General features: G+C 39.1%; 2 protein-coding genes and 1 long non-coding RNA gene across 3 annotated transcripts; 2 read left to right on the top strand and 1 right to left on the bottom strand.

Moving 5' to 3' along the window:
* The first annotated feature begins 951 nt into the window (after positions 1 to 951).
* On the top strand, positions 952 to 3028 carry LOC107817929 (transcription factor GTE7-like). Its single transcript, NM_001326010.1, is given in 3 exon segments — positions 952 to 2511; positions 2633 to 2864; positions 2970 to 3028. Coding segments are annotated over 3 exon segments (1851 nt in total).
* A 2379-nt stretch (positions 3029 to 5407) lies between these two features.
* On the bottom strand, positions 5408 to 16294 carry LOC107817930 (rDNA transcriptional regulator pol5-like). The gene is given in 12 exon segments (XM_075217990.1): positions 5408 to 5791; positions 5793 to 6564; positions 8539 to 8977; positions 11948 to 12232; positions 12468 to 12502; positions 12505 to 13594; positions 13673 to 13900; positions 14317 to 14502; positions 14562 to 14687; positions 15184 to 15335; positions 15338 to 15686; positions 16197 to 16294. Coding segments are annotated over 11 exon segments (3705 nt in total). The 5' UTR covers positions 15672 to 15686; positions 16197 to 16294; the 3' UTR covers positions 5408 to 5733.
* Positions 16295 to 17412: 1118 nt separating this feature from the next.
* Positions 17413 to 20742, top strand: LOC142161916 (uncharacterized). Its single transcript, XR_012693666.1, has 3 exons — positions 17413 to 17539; positions 18033 to 20179; positions 20282 to 20742. It is a non-coding gene; the product is annotated as an uncharacterized LOC142161916 (long non-coding RNA).
* The last annotated feature ends 5270 nt before the right edge of the window (positions 20743 to 26012 follow it).

Here is a 26012-nt window from a genome sequence, read left to right as displayed (position 1 = left end):
GTTCAATGCTAAAATTTTTAAAAGTTGAACGGCCTCTGATTTAAATCAATTTAACTTCTTATATATTCATATAATACACGAATTATAAATTTTATGTTCAATTACACATTTCACATAAAAATGAGACTTAGGAGTAAAAAGAAAAAGTTTGTGAAGGGGGGTACGAGTGTGAATTTGGGAAAAGAAAAGTGGGCTTTTTAAACGTTCATGAGCACATTTACATTACAACATTAAAACATTTTGACAGGATCTTCCTGACACGTCAACACTTTTACACATGCCCTATGCGCGTTTTGCTTCTTTTTCACGGCTTCATCCCTTCCACGTCAGTCACCCACCCACCCCCCTCCTATTTTTCCTTTTGTGGTCCCCACCTACTCAAAACCCTAAATTCAGGACACATGCGACCCAAATTCACTTCAAACTCCAAACAAACCCGAACTACAACGCCACCCTCTCTTTCCCCTTTCCTATCATTCAATTTTAGAATTTCTAAAAATAAAAAACCAGCTCTATTTAAACCCTTCCCAACTGAAACCTGATCTTTCCGCCACGTGTCTAACACATCGAATCTCAGCCGTTCATGCCAGATTGTCTCGGTCAGTTTTTCAGACAGCAAACAAATTAATTTCCACCGTAGGATCAGAAGTCTGGGCATGATCCACTGTTTAAATACTGCCCGAACTCCGAACGGGTAGATCTCATCGCCTTTAAGAAGCGATGCCCTCCCCCTCTCATTCCTCGCTCAATCCCTTCAAACCCTTGCCTTCCAATTGGGTTCCAATATTTTAAAGATTTTTTTTTGTCCTTTTTTTGTTAATCGTCACCGGGAGGTGGTAATCGGAGATACTTTGTCGAATTCCGGCGGGCGCGTGGCTACCACGTCCCTTTCAATTTCATGATTTCAACACCACCTGATAACGATCAATTCCACCTGTGCCGGTGCAATTCATGGCATCCGCCGTCTTAGCTAGCCGGAATGAATCTAGCTGGGCTCAGTCTGGTGGTGCCGGCGGTGGATTCATGGGGAAAACCCCTTATTCTCATACACAACTGAACCCTAACTCTAACCCTAACCCTAAGAAAAAGCAGAAGCAATTCCATCACGCATCTAACGGTCGTCTCACCGATGAATCGCCGGCCGTGACGCAAACCGCGTCAGATGATGCCTATTCGTTTAATCAACGGCCGATTGAATCAAGTACCAACGTTGACGGCCTCAATCTTGGAGGATATATGACCTACAACGTTGCCTCGTACAACAAAACCGAGCTCCATGAGCTACGGAGTCGGCTGGTGGCGGAGCTGGAACAGATCCGAAACCTCAAAGATCGAATCGAATCGGGTCAATTGAGCACCAGCAACCCCAGATCTCACGGCAAGTCCAAGAAGTTATCCGGAAATAAACGGCCCACCCCTTCCGGATCCAGTAAAGATCCGAAAAAGCTCCCCAATGGAGTTGATAATAGAAATTTCGGTAATCCTGGTGGTGGTGGTGTTAAGGGCATAATAGGAAAGGAAAATATGATGAAGGAATGTAGGCAAGTTTTGGGAAAGCTGATGAAGCACAAAAGTGGGTGGATTTTCAATACCCCTGTAGATGCTGAAGCCTTGGGTCTTCATGATTACCACCAGATTATTAAGCGACCCATGGATTTGGGGACGGTGAAATCCAATTTGTCTAATAATTTTTACCCTACCCCTTTTGAATTCGCAGCTGATGTGAGGCTTACTTTCAATAATGCCCTTTTGTATAACCCTAAAACAGATCAAGTTCATGGGTTCGCCGAGCAACTCCTGGCACGTTTTGAGGACATGTTTAGACCGATTCAGGATAAATTGAATAAGCTTGATGGCGGAAGTGGCAGGAGGGATTTTCATGCCATAGATGAGTTGCAGGGGAGTTCTTGGAATCACATTCCTACGCCGGAGAGAGTGAAGAAGCCCAAGCCTACTCCAGCCCCTCACATTTCAAAGAAGCAGGAGCGAATGATGCAGAATCATTCGAGTGCTTCAACTCCCTCTTTGCCTGTGCAGCAGCCTCCCGACAATCCACCAGTGGTGCGGCAGCAGTCCCCGTTGTCAACTCCTTCCCCAGTGAGGGCACCACCAGCGGCAAAGCCTCAATCATCAGTTGCTGCTAAAGTGCCTCCTATGGGAAAGCAGCCAAAGCCAAGAGCGAAGGATCCGAATAAAAGAGAAATGAGTATGGAGGAGAAGCATAAATTAGGAGTTGGGCTGCAAAGTTTACCGCAAGAGAAGATGCCACAGTTAGTGCAGATTATAAGGAAGAGGAATGAGCATTTAGCCCAAGATGGGGATGAGATTGAGCTTGACATTGAGGCCCTAGACACGGAGACTCTATGGGAGCTTGATCGGTTTGTGACCAATTGGAAGAAGATGGTGAGCAAAACTAAGAGGCAGGCATTGATTAACAATTTGGGACAACCACCATCCGCCAGTGCTGCAGCTTCTGCTGCCACGACAACATCCGTTGCAGAGGCAGATGGGGTAATAATGCAGTATTGCATTTTTGTTAATTCTTTTGATTTGATACATATGCTTTCTCTTGTTGCATTTATCAGAAGGGTAAGGGAATGGCTAATAAAATTTGTTGTTTTGTTTGTTGCAGCCTAGTACAAGCGAGAAAAATGACTCCTTCAAAAAGCCCAAAAAGGGGGGTGATGCTGGAGATGAGGATGATGTGGAGATAGAGGATGATGAACCGGCTACCCACTTTCCTCCCGTGGAAATTGAAATTGACAAGGATGAAGGTGGTGGTGGTGGACAGGTTCGTGATAATAATGCTAGTAGTAGCTCCAGTAGTTCCAGCAGCTCGAGCAGCGATTCCTCCTCTTCTAGTGGTATACATATAAAAACTACTCCCAACTGCCAAAAATGATCCTTTTTGTTGTTCTGGCTCTCAAATGAAGGCTTTGATTAATTGAACATAACTTTTTTTTGTGCAGATTCTGATTCAGGAAGTTCTTCAGGGAGTGACTCTGATGCTGATGATGCACACTCTTGAGATTTGTTGGTTCAAGCATTGGCCTTTTTTGTTTTTTGAGGTATAGAGTCGGTGCCTCGAATTGTCTCTTGATGTTTTGCACATCTCGTTGAGATGAGAAATTTGGAAGAACCTATGTGCAGAGTTGTAACCACATGGGCACTTACAGAGTTTGTCTGCTTGAGAGGAAGGGAAATTGTAGTATTTGGTGACATAAAGTGGAGGCGTAGGGATCACAATTTTAGGGATTTTAGGAATGATGGTCCCTCTGTTAATGAGAGTGAGATATGTAGATAGTTGAGATAACACCTTTTGTACAGCAGTTCGTTACACTAATACATTTGATTGTTTTCTTGAAAGAACATCACACATTTCTTCTATTATTCAGTTCTATCATCTTAACTCCCTTCCCTTTTAGCACAAGCCTCAAAGTTTACAGTTAGCTCGTAAATTTATTGGGTGGGTGAACAACGTGTTGTTAGGTGGAGAACTTGTGGAGCCACGATGAGACTTGTAGAGATATGAATTGAATTAATTGAGCAACAACATGGAGCAAAAAAGAATGATTCTTCACCATGTGCTATTTTTATTAAATTCTGGCCTGCACTTGGAGATACATGTCGGGTTCGACCTTGAAATGGGGTAAACATGTATCAGCTCCCTATCTTTCTAGGAGCAAAAGCACCGTAGTTTGGTTTGGCCTAAGATCAGAATTTGAACAAACAAGAGAACATTGATAAATTCGACTTTTCCTTTTGATGGTGAAGATGTGAGATCAGTTTTCAGGTGGGGCAGTAGGGGATGCTGGAATGATATGTAAACGATTGGGTGCAGTTATGTTCATATATTATTTGATGGTTGAAACTTGAAAGCAACTTATAGCTTGACTGGCCTTCTTCGTTTTGCTTTTTCTTCCATTTATAGGTAGGTGCCTCTCTCTCAGCTGTGCGGTTAATGAAGTTAGCCAAATGCTGGTAGCAACTTCCTTACATAGTAAAGACGTAAACAATCTCCTTTCACGTGGAGGATCCCGAAATGGCAGCAATGACAGACTCCAGTCTGATTGCCCTGCTCCTTACCCATGTGATGGCTATATATAATTAAATTTTCTGGAAAATAATAGTAATACACAAACACACAACCATTAAGTTGTAACAAAAGTATGAGGCGAAGCCTGAAGCTTTAATCCAAAGCCATTGGTGACAAGCTCAAGAAAATATTAATTAGAGTAATAGAAAATGGGTTAATTTTACAAATAAAGAAGAACAAACATTGATTCGACTAGCTAACCATAATGTTGTAAATCATCAAATTCATGGTTATCCGGTCAAAACAATTTGCGTATTCAAGTTATTATCATATACTTCAAACGTTGTTAAAGAAAAAGCACACACAGATGAAAAGTAATAGCCTTACTGGTGAAGGTGGCATTCTTGGAGACATAAGAAATGGATATTTCAAGGCACAATGAGTCTATGTGACAAATACACCATATCCAAGGTGTTAGTTATACGAGACTTTAATCCTTTATAGTAGCCTTAAACTTGTGGTTAAAGACTTTGCTATACCTAAGGCAAATTGTATCTTTGGTTTTTAAAATATTATATTATGCTCAATGACTTAAACTTCTAAATTCGCCTCGTGCGCTTCCCATCCCATAACAACAAGAAATGTGGCAGGCTGGTAGCCGCTCGTGGACTCAGATTGCACTACTGGATGTAATTTACATCGACTTGATTTCATACGTTATAGTCGTAGGAGGTCAACGAGGTGACACCACCCAAAACAATATTCTCAATCTTTGTAAGAAAAGGAAGAGTTGATCCTAAATGAACAGGGAAAAGTAGCAGAATACCCATTTGATGCTTTATTTCTAGTACTTTAGTATGCTGTTGGACGGATAATTAGCCCAATCCTTTGGTCTAACCAGCCTATGGATGAAATTCCCAGTAGCATTGAAAAAGTCCTACACCACTTTACCAACTGAAGTGAGAATTGCAAGTCAAGCAATTCATTTGTTCTTTTCGTGATAGCGACTCAAATGATGGCCACTACTAAATCCTGCCTGACCAGTTATAGACATGGGAAACTTCCTAGATCAATTCTTTATACAAGCGATTACTATGCCTCAATCACAAATAAGTTGAAGCAGCTATATGAATCATCATTCTCAATATCGTTCCATTTAAGTCCGTCTCAATCCAATAAAAACAATTCTAAATATAAGAATAAAGAAGAGAATAATAGGGCACACACAATCCTAGATTTACTCAGGGTGTTAACAGTGACTCTCATCTACTTGATAATACGCCAGCAAGTTCAAAATTGTAAGTAATTCTAAATATAAACAATGACATGGAATTAAGTGGGACGAGTGGAATCATTCTCCGGGCAAGCGGATTAGGTAAGAAGTAAATAGGCGCTCCTGTACCATTACTATAACAGATTAAATATAAATATTATCAGAACTGCTATTACTATCTGTTTCAGAACAACAGAACAAAAAAAGTGTGCCAAACACAATAAAAATCCACTGTAAACAAACCTAGGATACAATAAAGTTCAGTGACAATGGTCAGAAAAATCACCAGGAAAAAATGGCCAAATGGTTAGTCCAACATCGGTAGGAACACAAGCCAAAATTTTCTGGTAGTAGAATCACACGTGGCAGGAACTTCCAACATAACGATTTATATCAGATTATAACGATACCTTCTCCCTAAAACTCACCTTTTCAAAGCAGGAAACATGTTACCCTGTTGAGATTCACAATCTGTTGCAGTGTCTTAAGAAACGACGCCTCAGTTTAAGTTTTACCAAAATCTGATTGACTTTGCCGCAGAATTTTCGCACATCAGCTCGTCTTGATGCCTTCTCGGGCATATTTTCGAACAACTTATTAATTTGGCGGCCTAACTTTCGGAGATGTCTTTTCAGCTTTTTTCTTGATGAATCCTGGCTGTTTTCATCAGGGTTTGCAGAGACGATCGATCTTATTATCTCCATGACCAGATCAAGAGCTTCAATTTGCTTAAACTGTCGCTTCGCCATAGCACATTTCTTCAAAAGGTATCCAAAAAGGTGATATCCAATCCATGGACTCTTTTTAAAAATTTCTTTCAGAAATTCATACGTCAATTGAGACCTTTTACTAAAGTAATCCTTCAGAAATTTCTTGAATACACCAAAAACCTTCTGAAGTTTAGATTCTGGAAGATTTGTAGCATTAATTATCTTCAAAATGTAAAATATTGAACTCTGAGCAAGAGAATTGATCATTTTGTATCTATTCAAGGTAACAGACTGCTTTTCCTTTGACATGTTAGAGGCAGATTTCTTAGACTTGAAACGTCTTGCTGCCAGCTTAAAGTTACTTTTCAAGAGTGACTTGAGCACTGAGAATTGGATGTCTTCACCTCTTGGATAGTCCTTTGCCTTGATAATTTTCTGTAGAATTCCCCAAATTCGCTGACCAAGCCGTTCCCTACCTTCCGTAGATTGTGAGTTTATAAATGCTTGAGCTAGGTGTGAGAATATTGTTAATACTTGTGGCTTTCCTGTAAAATGGTACATTTTAAAAAAAAAACTATTCCTCGATCAATCAATAGATCAAATGAACCAGTGTTTTGAGTTTATTAACAGTAGTAACAATAGAAAGATGAAAGGTAGCTGCAACACTTGATGAAAGACAAACCACAACCTCAGAACCGCAAGATCAAAATGCTTGTGCTACTGTCTCTTTTACTTCTCGATAGTTTTTTAATATAGGTGAAACCTTTCGCTTCTAGGAGAATGGCATAACAAATGAAGATATATCATGTAAAATTAAAATTAGGGGTGTTCATAAAAATCCGAAAAACCGAACCAATCCGACCAAAAAAATCGATACTTTTTGGTTTGGTTTATTTGGTTTGGTTTTGGTTTTGAAATTTAAAAACCGATCAAATTTGGTTTGATTTTGGTTTTAATAAAAAAAAATCGAACCAAACCGAATATAGGAGTAGCTATTTTAAATTTAGAATTACACCTATATATATGTATACTTTTATACAAAGTTTCAAAAATTTTATAGTAAATGTTAATCGTTTGCACTTTTAGTACGGTTCTTTACCTTTACATTCTAGTTTGATTGGTAGTTTTTTTTGTTAAGTGTAAGAATCTTTTTCATGTTAAAAATAATATATTTTTAATTGAGCCCTTAAATTATTCATCACTATTTGATTCAATTATCATCAATATATCTTGGTAAATAATAGATTTCTCAAAGGGCAATTGATTTGATAGTGTTGCGTTAAAAACGTGGTCGCCGAAATATGTGTTTGGTAGTGTATGTCTTATATTTAAGAAAAAAAACGACAAATAATCGAAAAAACCGAAAAACCGACATAAACCAAATCGAGAAAAAACCGACTTAATTGGTTTGGTTTGGTTCTAATATTTGAAAAACCGACTTACTTGGTTTGGTTTCTTTTTAGGGAAAAACCGATCCAAACCGAACCATGAAACACCCCTAACTAAAATAGGATGGCTGAAAAAGGAATGCTGTAGGAGTATTGTGCAATAGAAAGATACTCGAAGTGAATGTTATGGAACAGTTGTGAGAATAAAACAAGATGATAAATGATCACACGACAAAAGGATCAAGTAGCAAGCATAGAGAATAAAACAAGAAGAAAAGTTGCCGGAGCTGGATTGCAACCAGATGCACCAATCCTTATGTGCAACAATATGATGATTGAATTTAACAGAAAAAGAGGTAGACATAAATCACATGAGGGAAGTTTCAAAAGAACGCAATTTTTTTATATCAAACAGAAGAAGTAAAGCAAAAGAACCGTATAAGCGCCACTAACTAGTTGGAATTAAGTGTTAGCTGTTTTTTACTTTTTTATTGTTACATTTACATTGGTCCAAGATTCATTAAAAGACCTTTTATTCTAATAAGAGAGTTGTGTGTGTCTCTTTAGGTGAAGTATGAGATTTTGAGAACATTTAGCTTTTATGACTCTTAATTTGCCTTGAAATACAGAGTATTAAAATATATGTAGAAATGATGGGCCTACATTGAGCTAAATGGATATAAAAGATTAACATAGCCACTCATAAATTTGGGATTGAGGCCTAGTTTATGTTGAAAGAAACTGCACAATACAGTAATTTGTTCCATAATCCCTTATCCATGTTTCAGATACCAACCGGAGCAATCAAAAGAAATTATGACGTCACTTGGTTCCACAACCCCCCCCCCCCAACCCCCAACCCCCTCCATTTCCTTTTTTTTGATCATGGATTCTTTATTCGTTTGGAATCAGATGACAATTGAAATGCCACTGATAACTCCACACGGAAAAATATACAACCTCCAAGAATTAAAAGATCATATCCCATGTTTCCATCATGATGATCATGCCAAAAAGCTAATCATGAAGTTAGGATATGAACTTAGATTATACATTAAGAGATTAGATTTTGAAGTCAATCTTACGCATCCTTAAGATAAATGTACTTTAGTATATCAAGAAAAGACTTGCCTGGATTTTCATTTAGGTAAATCTCCAGCAAAGACAGGACACGATACTTGAAGTGGACAAGCTGTGAATCAGCAGTTTCTCCACCAGTCTGGTTCGTCCTTTCCTTTATACATTTAGCAAGATATGTGTCCATGCGGAACATTGTATCATCATCCATTCCCTCATCAAAATCATCATCAGAAGCCTCAAGAAGTTCTGCGCTTGCTGCCTCGATATCAACTAATGTCCCTGAGTCTGCCTGTCCATCATTCGTCGCAGTTTCATCCATCTCTACTTCATCCGAATCCTCTGCTTCTTCAATGCCAATAACATTGTCATCGTCGTCATCGTTCTCAATGTCTGTTTCTTGGCGTCTGGCTTGTTTGAGATTTTTCTTTATGACACACAACATCCGAAGTAACCCATCATCCGTGACATCATGGCAAAAGCATTTGAAAACCTAAAAAGACAAACAACTTTAAGTAGGTAAAGAAGAACTAGAAAACAACCTGAGCAACAGCAGCTGTTGCAGAAATTCACACGAACTCTTAGGTACTAGTATACATTCAACTGAAGAACTCTCTAACTAGAGATTTCCTACCATTCCATAATACAAAATACAAGCAAAGATATAAATAACACCTACATGCGCACTTTCCGAAAAATAAAACACAACAATCAACTTTCATGTATTCATATTATGCATCTGCTAAGCTCTTTGAATTGTAAGTATCGGTGATGGACAAAGAAAGATAATTGAAGAACTATTAAGTTCTCTTCCACCTTTAAAGAGACAGAGAGTGGAGGAGCATCAAAAGTACATGAAAAAGAATATTTTCCATAATACAGAGACAACTCCGCATCGAAGAGATCAACTACAGAATGTTCTAATGAGTTCCTATTTTGATTGTGTCAAGTCAAGCTGAAAACAATATGAATAGTATTATTATAAGGTACTTTGACCTAGTGAAGATCATATATTTTGTCCATTTGACGAAAGACTGAAGCATTCAACTTGTTGGGACAAACCAAAAAGGAAACTCTGTCAAAACAATAAGGAGTACACCATCGACAGAAAGACAATACAACAAGTGCATCCAGAAAAGGAATATAAAGAAGCAATGTATTCACTACTTTTTTCCTCATGAGATAATAAGGTATGGATAAGAAACCCTATGCACAAGAGTATAGATAACAGGATAAATGGAGTTACACATTCAGTAAGATGTTCTCTTTGGTGTGAGCAGCTTGTATTGGTGCTAAAGGTGAAATTTGTGCTTTTAGTTTGTGTATTACATGGAGTTGAAGCTTCCAATCACATTTCAATAATTAGGACAACAGAAAAGGAAAGATATCTGTCTGACAGATAAACAGACCCAATCTTCCAACATGAGTAAATATCTAGTATCGATCATCCATTTTGTTAATCAAGAAGAATATTGTACAAGTCAGGTCCACACCTCCCAACCCCATTTGAGAATAAGAAAATAGAAATGCTTACTCGCATAATGCAAGGATCAGTATCCTTGAGAACAGCCAAGATTGCTATTGGAGCTAATGTCAAGTACAATACGGAAACATACATTAGCTGCCACTAATTCATAGTGGTTAGGTCTTTACCAAAATTTGCTAAAACAGAGCTACTGATTATATGTAACAAGCACCAGACCACTAATTAGCACTCAGCTTTAAAGATAGATATATGAACTTATATTTAAGGCTAGTTACACTTTCCTTTTTGCCTTCAAAAATTCTATTGGTTCTTCCTATCCACAGAGTCCACCAACACAGCTTGAACTATAGCTCTATCAGCAAATAACTTCTGAATTGTGTTTGATTTGAGTATGAAAACATAAAAAGAACCCGTTATACTAAAGTCTGACAGTAGCGTATACCCCTCCATCTCGAAAACATACACCTACTTTCTTTTCGGGCCCATCAGGAATAACTCAACATATTTCAATAACTAGAAAGTTTTATTTATAACATTTGTGTCCGGGCTAATTTATGCGCACCTCGACTATTCCATCGAGTATTTGCTCCTTCCACCAGCACATGATCAATAAATAGAAAGTTTTACATTCTCCATGAATCAAACTAATATAAGAGAAATAGTGTTGAAATGCTTTTCTTAAATAATTTAAGGATAAATAGAAATATAACTTAACATATGTACTGCAAGTTTAGCTAGCATAAGAAGCGTGAGGCAGAGATCAGATTAGACGGGATTAAGGTGCCTAAATGCAATCAACTCAGATTTCAAGGCTCGATGTTCCAAGAGAATGGCATAACAGATGAAGATGCTATATCTAGAATTAAAATATGATGGTTGAACTAGAGAAGTGCTATCAAAGTGTTATGCAATAGGATGATACGTACCAAAGTGAAGTTCAAAAAAATTGTTTATGGCCAAATGGGAGAGGATGGTGGGCCTCTAAGGTCCAATATATCCACAAGATCAGAAATGCAAATGTTAAGATAATGCCCAAGCATACAAGAGTAGATAAGATTAGAAATGATTACATTCAGAAAAAAGCTACAAGTTATGTAGTACACAAGATAGATAAAATGAGAGATTGGTCACTTGAGATGATCTAGAGGGTGTTTGGATTGGCTTATAAAAAGTAGCTTTTAAGCTAAAAGTCAAAAGCCATAAGTTGGTAATACTCAACTTTTGGCTTTTGGCTTATTTTTGTACTTTTTATGCCTAAAAGTAAGTGGTTTTAAGCACTTTTTATCATTGTCAAACACCACACAAACTAAAAAAGTACTTAAAAGCCAATAAGCACTTAAAATAAGTCAATCCAAACACCCTCCTAGTCATGTCTTATTAAAGGTATGAACCATGCTTATTAAAGGTGTTAAAAGGACGAGGTAGAACTAAAATCACATGGAAGGAAGTTGTCTTGAAAGACCAATAATCTCTAGAATCGATACGGACTTAGCAAAAAATAGCTTACCATGATACCTATTAGATGGCATAAAAGTTTGGCCATATTGGAACGCCATTGCTTTAGGACCAATCTTCACTAAAAACTTATAGTTTTGTTAGAGATTTGTACGCCAATAGAAAATGTAGAGAACTTTTGGTGACAGAAAAAGATTGAAACGGGTTTAAATGGAGCAACGCGAATATTGAAAATTCATATTGCAGACACCTATCAGGTTGAGACTGAGGAATTAGGTGATGTTGTAACTCAGTGTCATATGCTAAAACATCCATATAAGTAAAAGTTCCTCTTAACTCTGTTTAAGTTTCTTCTCTTATCAAAGTCGGTAAGGTTTTTCAGGATGGACTAGGCATCATAATGCAGTAGGTGTAACAATGCATAAGAAATATTGGAAAGCACTTCCTCAGGCCAGGGCTTTGGGGGATAATAGATCGGCGGAGGCACTGATAGGATATTATCCTTGCTTTTCAGTAGTTTACCTTCTCAATAGCAGTCCGCATCGGAGCTGATGACTGTGGCAGCAACGAAAGCATGGTGTCCACTAGGACATCCATCAATTCAGGTGTGCCATCTCCATCTGCTTCATCTTCTCCAGCGGGAGCAAGATCAGAAGATCGAAAAGCCTTTGAACAGCAAATAACCAATTCCGAGGCGGCTTCAGAAAATTCTTCAGGCTGAAGTAGAACTTGAAGCAACAATTGCATCAGAAGGTACCTCATGGAATGAAACTTATTTGTGTCAATACTTGGGCCCAAGTTTCTCTCCTGGGGTCATTTGAAGAAAGAATAAGAAGGATTAACAATCTAACTTTATCACTGAAGAAGTTTGCACTTTCCTGAACAGGATATGGATCTTCGAATTAACAGGTCTACATTCTTATCAAACAACAAAAAGATTTAAATGCCAAAAGCAAGTGACATTGGTTTAATAAAGGTACAAAAAGCTTTGATTAGTGCTGCCGACCAGGATGCTACAAAAAGAAGCAACACAAAATATCACCTGTGTTGAGAGCTGAGACTCCACAGCCTGCAATTTTTTAATGCTTCTTCGTCATCATCGCTCAAGGACCTGAACAGCGAAACAGAAGGAATGTTTTGCAATGTGGCAAGAAATCGCATGAAATAAGCTCCAAGATCATTAGCTTCAGGACCACTTGCCACAACATGAGGTCCTTCGCCTTTTTGAGCATGTGATAGAAGTAACTGTAGCTGCTCAATGCACATCCTACAAAGAGCACTTGAAATGGAAGACTTTGGCCACCTAAACTTCTCCTCCAATTCAAAAGATGTCACCTCACTTCCAAGAGTTGAAGAGAATAAACCCTGAACAGCCAGAAATTTTAGAATTTCTCTATGCACTCTGAACCTTGCATTTGCATCCAGAGGTAGATGCTTCCAGCTATTGGAAATTGACGTTAAAATCCAGCCTTTAGAAAAATCTGAGGTTCCTAGCGCTCTAAAAGAATCTTTATATTCTGTGGAACCAATTTTTGAGTTGTCATCTGTTGTTTGACTCTGATCTAAAGGCTCCTCTGAAGCATGACCTTTATCCAGGAACGTGTCAACCAAGTTCTGTATGAGAAGCACGCATCCAGACTCAGTTTTAAACTCAGCCATCAACTCTTTTACTGTTTTTGTCCTGGTGATGCAATCAAATTTCCCATTACTATGTTTCTGTAAAGCCATAATAACTGCTACTCTTCTAGCAGCATCATGCTTGACCCACTCACATATTTCTCTCATAAAATATTGACAGGCTTTAAATAGATTAGAGTCTTTTCTGGAAAGTACATCCATTAAGCAACGTACAACTTTGTAAGAGAGGATGTAGCAGATGCAGGAAGCGGACAGTTTTGGAAGGAGAAGCAGCAGCACATTGAGTGCCAAGTTCTTACAATCATGAGATGATGAAAGAAGTAGTGATCCTTCAATGATAACTTCACAGAAGTTCTTAAGATTCTTCTGAATATCTTCTTCCGCTGAGCTACCCTTGCGGGTTTTTTTGTGCATTTTCATGAAACTTAAAGCTACTGAGGAATCAAACCCTTTCACAACATTTTCAGGTAAGAGAATATTTACCAAGGAATACCATACACTATGAGTTCGTGGATGGCAGAAATTGGACTCCTGCAGATCCATAAAGTCCACAGATCAAAATATGAACAAAGCTTTTCAAGGAAGGGAAATGAAGAAGTTTAGTATCACCTTCAAGCATTTGGAAAGCAAGGACAGATGTTCAACAGTGAAAAGCCTGCTGGGGCTATAAGGAAAAGGCAGAAGCTTGCCAAACTCTTTGTCATCGACACCAGCTTTCTCACGTATAGCAAGGGCAAGAAGTAAAGCATCAGGATTTCCAACTTCTGGTGCACCTTCAAACCACTCTTTAAGTCCAGGAGCTTCAAGTATATGATTCAGCAAAGCTTCAACAGGCAACTGACATGACAAAATATGTATGTTGATACAGCTAGATAGAATACAGCTTAAGGAAAGAACCAAAGTAGAGAAAGAAGGATAAGATGGTAAAACACAAATGCACAAAATTCAAAAAGTTAAACCAGCAACATGACAAAGCACATTTTAGAGTAATAGGAAGAGGTGATATTTATTTGGACAGGTAAAAGAAACTTTAGTTGCACGACAGCACTAAGAAGGTACTGGAACAGCCGGAACAGGTGATCTTTAGTAGCCAAGTAGAAAAGATCCTAAAATATCCATCAGGGAGATATATAAGCTCATACGAGTTTGCAATGACGAAAGAAAATCCAATCGGTGAAGCTATTTCAAGTAATAACTAAAGTGTACATGCTTAGCATAAATTTGCAATTCACAGGCTCGTAAATGTTATTGACCTTGTCAACCAACTCCAAAATAATTGAGACAGCAGGCTCTTGAAAGTAACGCTTTTCTGTTGCCAGCGAGACAAGAGAACCAATAAATTCTTTAATATAAGGAGTGTTTTTATCAGCAATCCACTCTAAAGTTAATCTCCCTGACCTTGCAATAGCTCCATAAGCAAATAAGGGTCCAAAGTCGTCCTACAAAACCACTTAAAACTATCAAGCCAGCACATAAGAGAACTGATAAGTTCACAAACAAAGATAATCTTTCCTGCCTCCTTCATGGAAGAAGATATAATTAGTTTCAACAGTGCATCCAGTTTTATGCATGGAACTGCACCAACCAATACTGTCATGCCTAATGCAAATCCTTGCCTTGCACACTGCACATATAAGAAACAGATAAGATTTTGTACGGGCACGTTGAGTTTATTAAAACAATCATGGCACATAGAACCATGAGTAGAGTAGACATCTTTTCACTAAACCTTCAGTATTTCACTTAACCTTTAAATTCAAAACGATGCAGCATATAGCTATTAAAAATTTTCAAAGACACGAGCTATGAGTATCTTCCTGCCAGGCGCCAGCATGATCAAAAAGTAACCTTTTGGGATTTTACTATAAAATAACATTTGTAAAGGTAAAGACAGGAGAGCATAGTCTAAGTGTCTTATTGTACGACACAAGTTTCCAGAATGAATTTGCTTTTGTCACCCCTAAAGATATTAGTCTCCAAAAGAATTTCGATTATAAAATGAAGATGGAAAAGCGTATAGACCCTATTTAAGCTGACAAATTAAATAGTAACAATAATTAGGCACTTATTATTTTCAACAAAACTACAGAACAATTATACTACAAATTAGACAAACACACCTCTCTTGATGAAGAAAGGCCACGAATGAGCCTCCGAACTGCATATCTCAAAGAAGGGGCACAGTTATTCAACCCATCATCCTTTTCAGCTTCCAATTTGAGCTGACCATCAACCACTTCCTTGTTCTCCAGATTATCATAAGCCTTCTGAATTCAAGCAACTCAGCAACTAAAGCCTGAGCAGCTGCTTCTCTAATAGACACCTTAGCAGCTGAAAGGTCTGTAAATAGACGAATGTCGAGCTCAGGCAACCCACTAGTAGTAGTAGGAGAAATCTTCGTCCTCCCATTGCTTTTCGAGTCAAGAGAAGCCAACATTTGTTTATGCCAAGCCTCCGCTCTTTTCTCGGACTTGGCTCTGAGCCTCTCTTTGTCTAAAACTCTTTTTATCTTCTTTCTCTCCATGGGATTGATAGGTTCCTCCCCTGTTTCAGCCATTCTCTTTTTCTTGTCTTTCTCCATTTTCCTCCCAACAGTCTCCATGATCATAATGCCAACGTTTATCTGTCCCATCAAAAAGTTCAAGTTTATTTTATAAAAAAACAAAACAGAAAAAGAATTTGAATGTTCCTAAAATTATTTTGGTGGTTCCTGAAATACAGAAAGTCAGAGAAAAATAGTTTCCTAATGAAATTAAAACAACATCAAGCTTGAAGTTTCTCGAAAATCATATACTTCCTAAGAAAGAAAAAAACAGAAACAAAGTTGCAAAGTTGATGAAATTATTTCATTGATTCCTGCACAGCCAACAATTGAAGAATATATAAGTATAATACGCAACAACTGTTACCCTATCAGCAATTTTAAACTCGTTAAAGCAAAAATATCAGCTAACCATGGCCATGCACTAACAATGTTCAACTTCCACATTCATTTTTACTGTAGAAAACTTCATAAGTAGAATAAAAATACTACTACATATTTATATTGCAAATTTACACGAGAATAAACTGATGAAAATATCAACAATTAAACTGGATAGAGAGAATGCCAGAGAATAAAAGAGATACTCACAACGGACGAAAGAGAAGGCGAGGAGTTTCCCCTTGAAGGAGAAGTAGATTTATATAGGTAATGGCTCTAATCCCTATACTATTTGTTGTTTAATCCCGTGGGCTCGCAACAAATGTGAAGCATGGGCCAAGGTTTGTTCACTCTAAATAGGAAAAATTGTCAAAATAGCCCGAACTAGTCAGTTTTTGGACCGGTAATAAAAAAATAGCCATCGTTTGTAAAATTATTGAAAACTAAAGATTGGAGCACATGTGTATGCTAGACCAGTATATTATGCTGGAACTTCAGTAATTATGCTGGAACTTAGTATATTATGCTGGAATATTTTCCAAATTTTGAACATTATTAGATTTATCTTTACATAAAAAGTTGCTTAATTTCAATAACTTTTGAAGTTGTAGCTATTTTTCAATTACCACTTGTAAATTTGGCCATTTTTGAATTTCACCCGGAAAAATGGTACCAACGCACAAAGACAATTGATAATTTTTTAGCCTTAACGGCAACAGAAATACCCAAAAAATTGGCATCTAAAAATCAAAATCGTTTTCCTTAAAAATAGCAAAAGATATTCTTTTTTTCTTTTCTCTATAGGCTTCTGCAAACTAGGAGAAAAACAATGCTAAATTTGGGGAGAAAGCGTTTACACTACTCCAATTATATTATGCTCCTTTTCTCCTCTCTCCTAATAAAAAGAAAAATTAATAAATCAGATTCTTTACCAAAAATAAAAAAGATAGCCCCGTGATGTTATTCTCCTATCTCTCCAGTTCTTCACCTCCCACGACTTGCTCCAATCTTTTAAAAAAAAAGATATAAGTTTAAAGAAATACTAATTTGTTTGATATATGAAGAAAGAAGATAAATTTTGATGTAACAGGTTTGCAACAAGTTTTAAAATTAAAAAACAATAAATATAATTGTTGGAATGAATAAATTTTTGATATATAATGAAGGGAAATAAAATTTTGCTATACACAAAGAAGGAAAATAAACTTGTGAAATCTATTTTGGTATACGCATTAATTGACGTGTTATACATTGTGATATATAAAAAAATATAATTGCTATTGTTGTGATATACATTGATATAGAGGCAACAATATATTTTAAATAACTAGATTTATAATTTTATATTTTAGATATACAAAGAAGAAAAATAAAATTTTAATATACATTTTGATTAGTTAAAGTATTTTTTTTTTAATGAGAAATCAAACGGACTCTAATAACAATTGCCATTAACTTTGTAGTCTACTGCAACTTTCCGGGTTAGTAACTAAATTAAGAACTCGCCATCTCTGGTGGAGTTCTCCGGCGATCGTCGTCTCTTCCGTTTTCCGGTCAGTAAGTAGACTTAAACTTTTCTCTTTCTTCTGTCGTTGTTTATCTCTCTTTCCGATTTGCTATAGAGTATAAACTGCTTTAGCTACTGTTTTCTATTTGAGTCCTTAGTTTGACTATTTGCTACTCAAGATTCTGAGCTTTTCACAAAATTGGATAGGTTTTCTGCATCTTTTATTTCTAACAGTAGAAATTCTTTGAGATATCCCTTCCAAAAGACCAAACCAGCGCATACATATTTTAGGGATTTTATAGTTGTTGCTGAATTCGGGTATGTCGCAGTTGAGCTTTATCTCAGAAGTTTCTGGCCCTTATTTGATTTTTGGGTCTTCTTGCCCCACCCCTTTTGCGTCCCAAATCTGCCACCACCCCCTTATATTCTCGTTTTCTTCTTCTCCTTTCTTTGTACATTTTATATTGTTGGGGTTATACCAGTGGTAGCGGTGATAGCTCCTTTTGGTTTTTGGGTCGTGGTATTTTCTGTGTTTTCAGGAATTCTCGAAGTATTGGAAACAAGTTGGGCGCACGAGCACTGGCAAAGGAGAGCAACCTGGGCGAGTGTCAGCAAAGGGCGGTAGGAAGTGTTGCGTGAGCGTACAACTACATCGAGTCCAGCAAATCAGCCACAGGTTTTGTTATCGGGAGTTGGTACCTCCTGATTTACTGTTTCCCTTTTGGTGTTAGCTAAATTACTGTTACTTTACTTCGCAATAGTTAAACCTTTCAACTAGGATACTAGTTACCACTTGTTTCTTTCTAGTTTGATTTGTTGGTTGTTGTGCACTAGCGAGTCTTCTCTAGATTGTTGTAGGTGTAGTGGCTGCAGTGTGGGATGATAGAATAAGGGCATGTCCTCGGGTGGGGCAGAGTGTGGGGCTGGGGTCAGGGGTGGGACGGGTAGCAGGGGAGGTAGAGGGGGCAAGAGAGCCTATAGGTTGAGAATCGGGTCATGGAACATAGGTTCACTAACGAGTAAATCCATAGAGTTGGCAAAAATCCTTCAGAAGAGGAAGATTAATATAGCGTGTGTCCAGGAGACTAGGTGGGTCGGATCGAGGGCGAAAAACGTGGATGGGTATAAGTTGTGGTACTCTGGTGTCTGTCACACCTCCTTTTACGCACCCGCGAGGGTACAAGGGAGTTTTTCCAATTAAAGTACAATCGAAACGGGATTTATTTATTTATTTCAGAGTCGCCACTTGGGAGATTTAGGGTGTCCCAAGTCACCAATTTTAATCCCGAATCGAGGAAAAGGATGACTCCATATTACAGTCTGCGTACCAGAAATCCGGATAAGGAATTATGTTAACCCGGGAGAAGGTGTTAGGCATTCCCGAGTTCCGTGGTTCTAGCATGGTCGCTCAACTGTTATATTCGGCTTGATTATCTGATTTTATACAAATATGAACTTATGTGCCAATTTTAACTCTTGGCCGCTTTTATTATTATTTTTTACGAGAATTGCAACGTCGTGAAAATATATCTCGAACCACGTTACATCAATGCACCCGTGGTTATTGACATATCTCGACTCGGTTGAGATTTGGATTTGGGTCACATAAATGTGCACCCGAATTAAGAAAAATAAATTATTAAGACGCGCCTAAAGCAACTAACGTAGTGTTATTTTGGGGAAGGCCGTAAAATTCGCTAAACGGCCTGTTCCGAATTCTAAGTATTTTAATATATACATTTGGAGGGCCCCGCAGCTTGTGCATTTTTGTTTATTGAGGCTCGTCTCATTCATTATTTTTAAAAGGAATTTGCAACGTCATGGAAATGCATCTCAAACCACGCCACAATCAATATACCCGTGATTAGAGACACATTTCAATTTCATTGAGACTTGGATTTGGGTCACATAAATGTGCACCCGAGTTTAAGGAGATAACACTATTAAATACGCGCTTAAATAGACTATCGCGTTATTATTCTGGGAGGGCCGTGAGATTTGCTAAACGACCCGTCCTGGAAACTGAATGCTTCGATAATATACTCTTAACGAGGGCCCCGCAGCTTGTGCGTTTTTATTTGTCGAGGCTCATCTCGTCTTTGTTTTAACAGGATATCCTATAACAACTACGTTTCTTGTCGCGCTTGTCTCTACTAATTGAAAGCATAGATAGTCCTAGTTAATTATATGTTTGCAGGTCGTTTATAGCAGAATTCAGAATGCTTAAAAAATCAGAAACAAGGCCGCGCCCCACGGACAAGCGAACGAATCTCGTGGGCCCAAACCCAGTTTGTGCGGGATGGGCCAGGCTTGGGCCACTGGTTCTCCGACCAGGCACTGCTTGGTCCGTTTCAACTTGGGCTCGACCTTTATGAGGTTGAGACCGTAAACTTGCATTCTTTGTTCTAAAAGTGTGGTTTATCAATTATAACAAAGCAGCTTATCAAAAGGAAATGAACTTAGCTAACAATGGATAGCTTTGTGCATGACAGACATTCAATGACATGCTTGAACAAAATTGACTAAAGTTTAATATGTAACCTACTGCCTTGTGAATACTTTTAACTACCAGCCCATATATACAAATTAACATTCAATTACCCTACATTGATATTTACTAGGCATGCAGGCTACTTCCAGTATCCAAACAAGGATGTAAATTGTTATATATTACATGATGTTTGAGGTAACAGTCTATATATGAAATAAACATCTTCAGCTCTTCTCTTTGTATTCATGCTCAACTTTTCAAGTTACATCGACACTATTAATCATGTACCTGGTATAGCAAAGCAAAAGAATGAGGAGAATGGTCAGCTGAATAGTAGGCAGCAAATACAGCGACAGCAAGTAAACAGCAACAAACACAGCAACAGCAACCAACAATGGCACCACTAGTTCACGAACGACCAACAACAATTTCAGACACTGAACCCACAGGTGGTCGGGCAACCAACAAACAATCCCAGCAACAGAGTAGTGAACCAGCAGAAACAACAGAGTATTTAATGCAACAACACCAGCAGTTCAACAATCACAAGCAACTCAGCAGGCAACCAACAGCAATGGGCCAAGGCAGCTTGACCAACTTGAACTCTTATGTAATTTTCAGACAGTGTTTGGTTACAATATTCTGAGACTTTATGTTTTTGTTTTCTCTGAAGACTAAAAAAATGTCCAGCCCCTTTTAAGTTCTGAAACAGCTTATTTATAAGCCAACAACCCAGTGCAGCTAAGCTGCCTGGATTCTGCCAATTACAGTCTGCCCATACCCCTTAGCTTCCCATGCCTAAAGGCATTTTCTTGGAATCCTTAATCAGCCCCCCATGCTCTGTCTCATTACTCTAATCAAGGGTTATGGGCTTAGTTAAGTATTCATTTAATTCTCATGCTCTTGTGTTTTGTTCCCCATTAATAGTATTTTAATTGGCACTTGACAGCTTCTTTCAATCCTGAACACTTAGTCAGATTTTCCAGTTCGAATCCCCCCTCCCACAGCTAACAAACCAAACTATAATCAGTCCAAACAAACCTTCACAAAAATCAGCCAGTAACTGGATGTGAAACTAACCTAAATCAGCCAGTTAGGTCATTTGTTATTTAATACTGTGAAACTAACGTCAAACATGTGACGAGTCGACTTCGCGAGTTATAACGTATACTAATTAGTCGCTAATCAACTAAACTTAAAACAGAAACAAACTGAGTGTTTTAGGCCTTTTCCGGACAACAATGGAACTTTACAAACTTAATTATTTGACGACATTACTCAGGTCGACTATACGAACTATCATACGAACAATTAAACGACTAACAACATAGACTAAACAGGGTACCAATTTATTTCAAAACTCGGGATATTCAATTATGCAGTTTATGAAACTTAACTAACCGACAATATCAATCGAAGTGACTAAACATCTTATAACACTCAACTAACATTCAAGAAAAGAAATCGACCAAACAAAAGGGTCTTTGAAGACGGACAGAGAATAATTAAAAACAAACTAAACAGAACCATAAACATATGCATAACACCTAAACAAAAAGCAAGAAAAGACAATTACATCGGAACTTACCTCAAACGAAAACAGGTTTGGTTTTTTAGGGTTCTTGAACTCAGATTTGGGATTTAACAAGTTCTGTTTGTATTTGACCGGGACCAAAGCTGATTAGGGCCTGAGGGACGTTAGGGGAGTGACTAGGGTGAATCCGGGGCTCATCCGGTGACTTAAGGTTTTGGCTCGAATCTTTGATCGAAGATTCGAGACGTTCGGGGAAGATTCGAGGCAAGCTGAGTGCAGTTTTGGAGAAGGGGGTCATGGTGGTTCAAGGGTGTTAGCCTCAGGGCCAACAACACCGTAGCCGCCGGCTTTCAGGCGAAGGGGTGGGGTGGCGGCTAGGGTTTCCATGGAAACCTGCCTCTGAGCTTCAGGAGACGGGGAGGGGTCTGGCTATGGGGGGCTGGGGTGAAGAATTGAGGCTTTTATACGGGGTAGGGGATTGATCCCAGGCCGTTTGATCTGATGAGATCAATGGACAGGATCCCCTGGCTGGTGCAGAACGGCGTCGTTCCACTAAAAGGGGGAATCGGGTTGGTCTGGGATCCACGGATCAACATCGGGCTTCATTGGTTCGGGACATGAGGGAGGCCAAGGACCGTTGGATCAATATAGATGAACGACTCAGATCGACTTCGCCTACAACGACGTCATTTTGATTTTTCAAGGGTTGCCTTGAACCGTTTGATTTCAATGAATCAACGGCTGAAGATTGAGGTGCTGAACGACGTCATTTGGGACGTTCCCTGGGCAGCCTGTGTTTGGACTGGACCTGTGTGCTGGTGTTTGGGCCTCATTTTGGGGCCCAATCTGATTTTCCCCCAACCCTTTCCCTTTCTAATTAACCAAAATTTAAACCAAATTCCTAAATAAATTGTGAAATTATATATAAAAAAAAATTAAAAATAGAATTACACACACATTGGTTAATACCTAACATACCAATTAACATTAAATACAAATCACTCAATGACAAGACATATACATTTTTTGTTTTTTTTTTTTTTTTTTTGTGGAGTAACTTTCGCGGAGCAAAAATCACGTGCTTACAGTGTCCTGAGGGGTAAGAATGGAGTGGGTATCCTGGTAGATAGCCATCTTAGAGAGTCCGTGGTAGAGGTCAGGCGGGTGAATGATAGACTAATGACTATTAAGTTGGTGGTGGGTGAGAGTACTTTAAATGTCGTTAGCGCGTACGCACCGCAAGCAGGCTTGGATGAGGATATTAAGAGGAGCTTTTGAGAGGGGTTGGATGAGATTGTTCGTAGTATCCCGCCTTCTGAGAGGTTATTCATAGGAGGAGATTTCAATGGTCATATTGGGTCATCTGCAGGTAGGTACACTGAGGTGCATGACGGCTTTGGTTTCGGGGAGCGGAACGGAGGGGGCATTTCACTGTTGGACTTTGCCAAGGCTTTCGATCTAGTCATTGCGAACTCAAGTTTTACGAAGCGGGATGAGCATTTGGTTACTTACCAAAGTTTGGTAGCGAAGACTCAGATTGACTATCTCCTCCTCAGGAGATGCGACACAAAGTTGTGCGAGGACTGCAAGGTTATCCCAGGTGAGACCATCTCAACGCAGCATAGGCTTTTGGTGATGGACATTTGTATTAGGATAAGGAGAAAGAAGAGGTCAGTACAAGGACGCCCCAGGATTAGGTGGGGCACCTTAACTAAGGATAAAGCTAATGAGTTGGAACGAAGGTTATCGGCAATGGGAGCTTGGAGAAGTAGTGGGGACGCAAACATAATGTGATCGGCGACGGCGGACTATATAAGAAAGACGGCGAGAGAGGTGTTAGGGATATCTACAGGCCACAATGGTGGCCACAAAGGAGATTGGTGATGGAATGCAGTTGTCCAAGGTAAAGTGGAAGCAAAGAAGGCGGCTTACCTGCAGTTAGTAGGGAGCACTGACGAGGAGGAGAAGATAGCGAACAGTGAAAGGTATAAGGTAGCTAGGAAGGAGGCGAAGATGGCAGTGACGGAGGCTAAGACGACAGCTTTTGCTCGTCTGTATGAGGAACTAAGGAACAAAGGTGGGGAGAAGAAGTTATTCTGACTCGCTAAGGCGAGAGAGAGGACAACTCGGGATCTGGACCAAGTGAGGTGCATAAAAGATGATGAATGCAAAGTTTTGATGGGAGATGACCAGATTAAGAGGAGGTGGCAGACCTACCTTCATAAACTTCTAAGTGAAGAAGGGGATCAGGATATTATACTTGGGGAATTGAGGAATGCCGACAGTCCCCATGAATTAAGTAATTGTAGGGACATTGAGATCGATGAAGTCATGGAGGCAATGCGTAAGATGAGAAGGGGCAGAGCTACCGGGCCAGACGAAATTCCGGTTGAACTTTGGAGGTGTGTGGGTAGAGCAGGCTTAGAATGACTTACTGGATTGTTTAGTGTTATATTCAAGACTAATAGGATGCCTGAAGAGTGGAGGTGGAGTACAATGGTTCTATTGTATAAGAACAAAGGTGATGTCCAGAGCTATAACAACTATAGGGGCATCAAATTACTAAGTCATACCATGAAAGTTTGGGAGAGAGTGGTAGAAATGAGAGTGCGAAGGATGGTGTCTATTTCAGACAACCAGTTCGGGTTCATGCCGGGGCGATCTACCACAAAAGTTATCCACCTTATTAGGAGGATGGTGGAACAGTACAGGGATAGGAAGAAGGATCTCCACATTGTGTTTATTGATCTGGAGAAAGCATACGATAGGGTTCCTAGGGAGGTCTTATGGAGATTCTTAGAGGATAAAGGGGTCCCGATTGACTATATTAGGGTGATTAAAGACATGTATGCTGGAGAAAAGACTCGGGTTAGGACAGTAGGAGGCGACTCTAAACACTTTCCAGTTATTACGGGGTTGCACCAAGGGTCTGCGCTCAGCCTATTCCTATTTGCCCTGGTGATGGATGCACTGACTCATCATATTCAAGGGGAGGTGCCATGGTGCATGCTATTTGCTGATGACATTATTCTAATTGACGAGACACGAGGCGGTGTCAACGAGAGGCTAGAGGTTTGGAGACATGCTCTTGAGTCTAAAGGTTTCAAGTTGAGCAGGACGAAGACGGAATACCTCGAGTGCAAATTTGGGGTTGAGCCGACGGAAGCGGGAGTTGAAGTGAGGTTTGACTCTCAAGTCATTCCCAAGAGGGGTAGTTTCAAGTACCTTGGATCGGTTATTCAGGGGATCGGGGAGATTGACGAGGATGTCACACACCGTATAGGGGTGGGGTGGATGAAGTGGAGGTTAGCGTCGGGTGTCTTGTGTGACAAGGAAGTGCCACCGTTACTAAAAGGTAAGTTTTATAGAGCAGTGGTTAGGCCTGCCATGTTATATGGAATTGAATGTTGGCCGGTAAAGAACTCACACATCCAGAAGATGAAAGTAGCAGAGATGAGGATGTTGAGGTGGATGTGCGGGCATACAAGGATGGATAAGATTAGGAATGAAGATATTCGAGAGAAGGTGGGTGTGGCCCCCATGGAGGACAAGATGCGGGAAGTAAGACTCAGATGGTTCGGGCACATTCAGAGGAGGAGCACTGATGCACCGGTGAGGAGGTGTGAGCGAATGGCTGTAGTGGGCACGCGGAGAGGTAGAGGGCGACCTAAGAAGTATTGGGGAGAGGTGATCAGACAGGACATGGCGCGACTTAGGATTACTGAGGACATGACCCTTGACATGGAATTATGGAGGTCGACCATTAAGGTTGTAGGTTAGGGGATAGTTTAATATTTCTACAGCACAATAGAGTGAGACTAGACAGTTAGGAGTTAGACTAAGAATGTCATTAGTCGTCTATTGATGCAGGGCTTTACCTGCTAGTTTTTACTATACCAGTCATTTATTTCGTATTTCGTATTCTGTATTTCATATCTCTTATATTGCTGTTATTTTATTATGCATTTTTATGGTACTAATATATCGTCTCTTGTTGCTTTTTTTAGGGTCTCCTGCAAACAGTCTCTCTACCTTTTGGGGTAGGGGTAAGGTCTACGTACATATTACCCTCCCCAGACCCCACTTGTGGGATTATACTGGATCGTTGTTGTTGTATTTTGATATGCACAAAGAAGGAAAATAAAGTTGTGATATATATTATGATATAAATTATTATTGTAATATATATTTATTTGCTACCTGGTGCTAATATCTATAACTACAGCTTTTCTAATTATATTGTCACACCATGCCAAAATCCAAAAAAAAAATTATTTTAAGATGTATATAGTCAGCCGGTTCCTAATTTTTTTCACTAACCTAACAAAAAATTCGTTTTTCTTATAATAGCCATAAACTTCTGTCTAACGTATAAAACAGCTTTTTTTTCTTCTGTAAAAAAGTAAAATAAACGGAAAAAAGCCCACAAAAAGTCGGTCGAGGATCACGTTTCACCAAGATTAACCACTCCGTTAAGGTAAAACTATTCAATAA

This window comes from Nicotiana tabacum, chromosome 7, assembly GCF_000715075.1.
Source record: "Nicotiana tabacum cultivar K326 chromosome 7, ASM71507v2, whole genome shotgun sequence".
Lineage (NCBI taxonomy): Eukaryota > Viridiplantae > Streptophyta > Magnoliopsida > Solanales > Solanaceae > Nicotiana > Nicotiana tabacum.
This window is presented reverse-complemented; position numbering and strand designations above follow the sequence as displayed.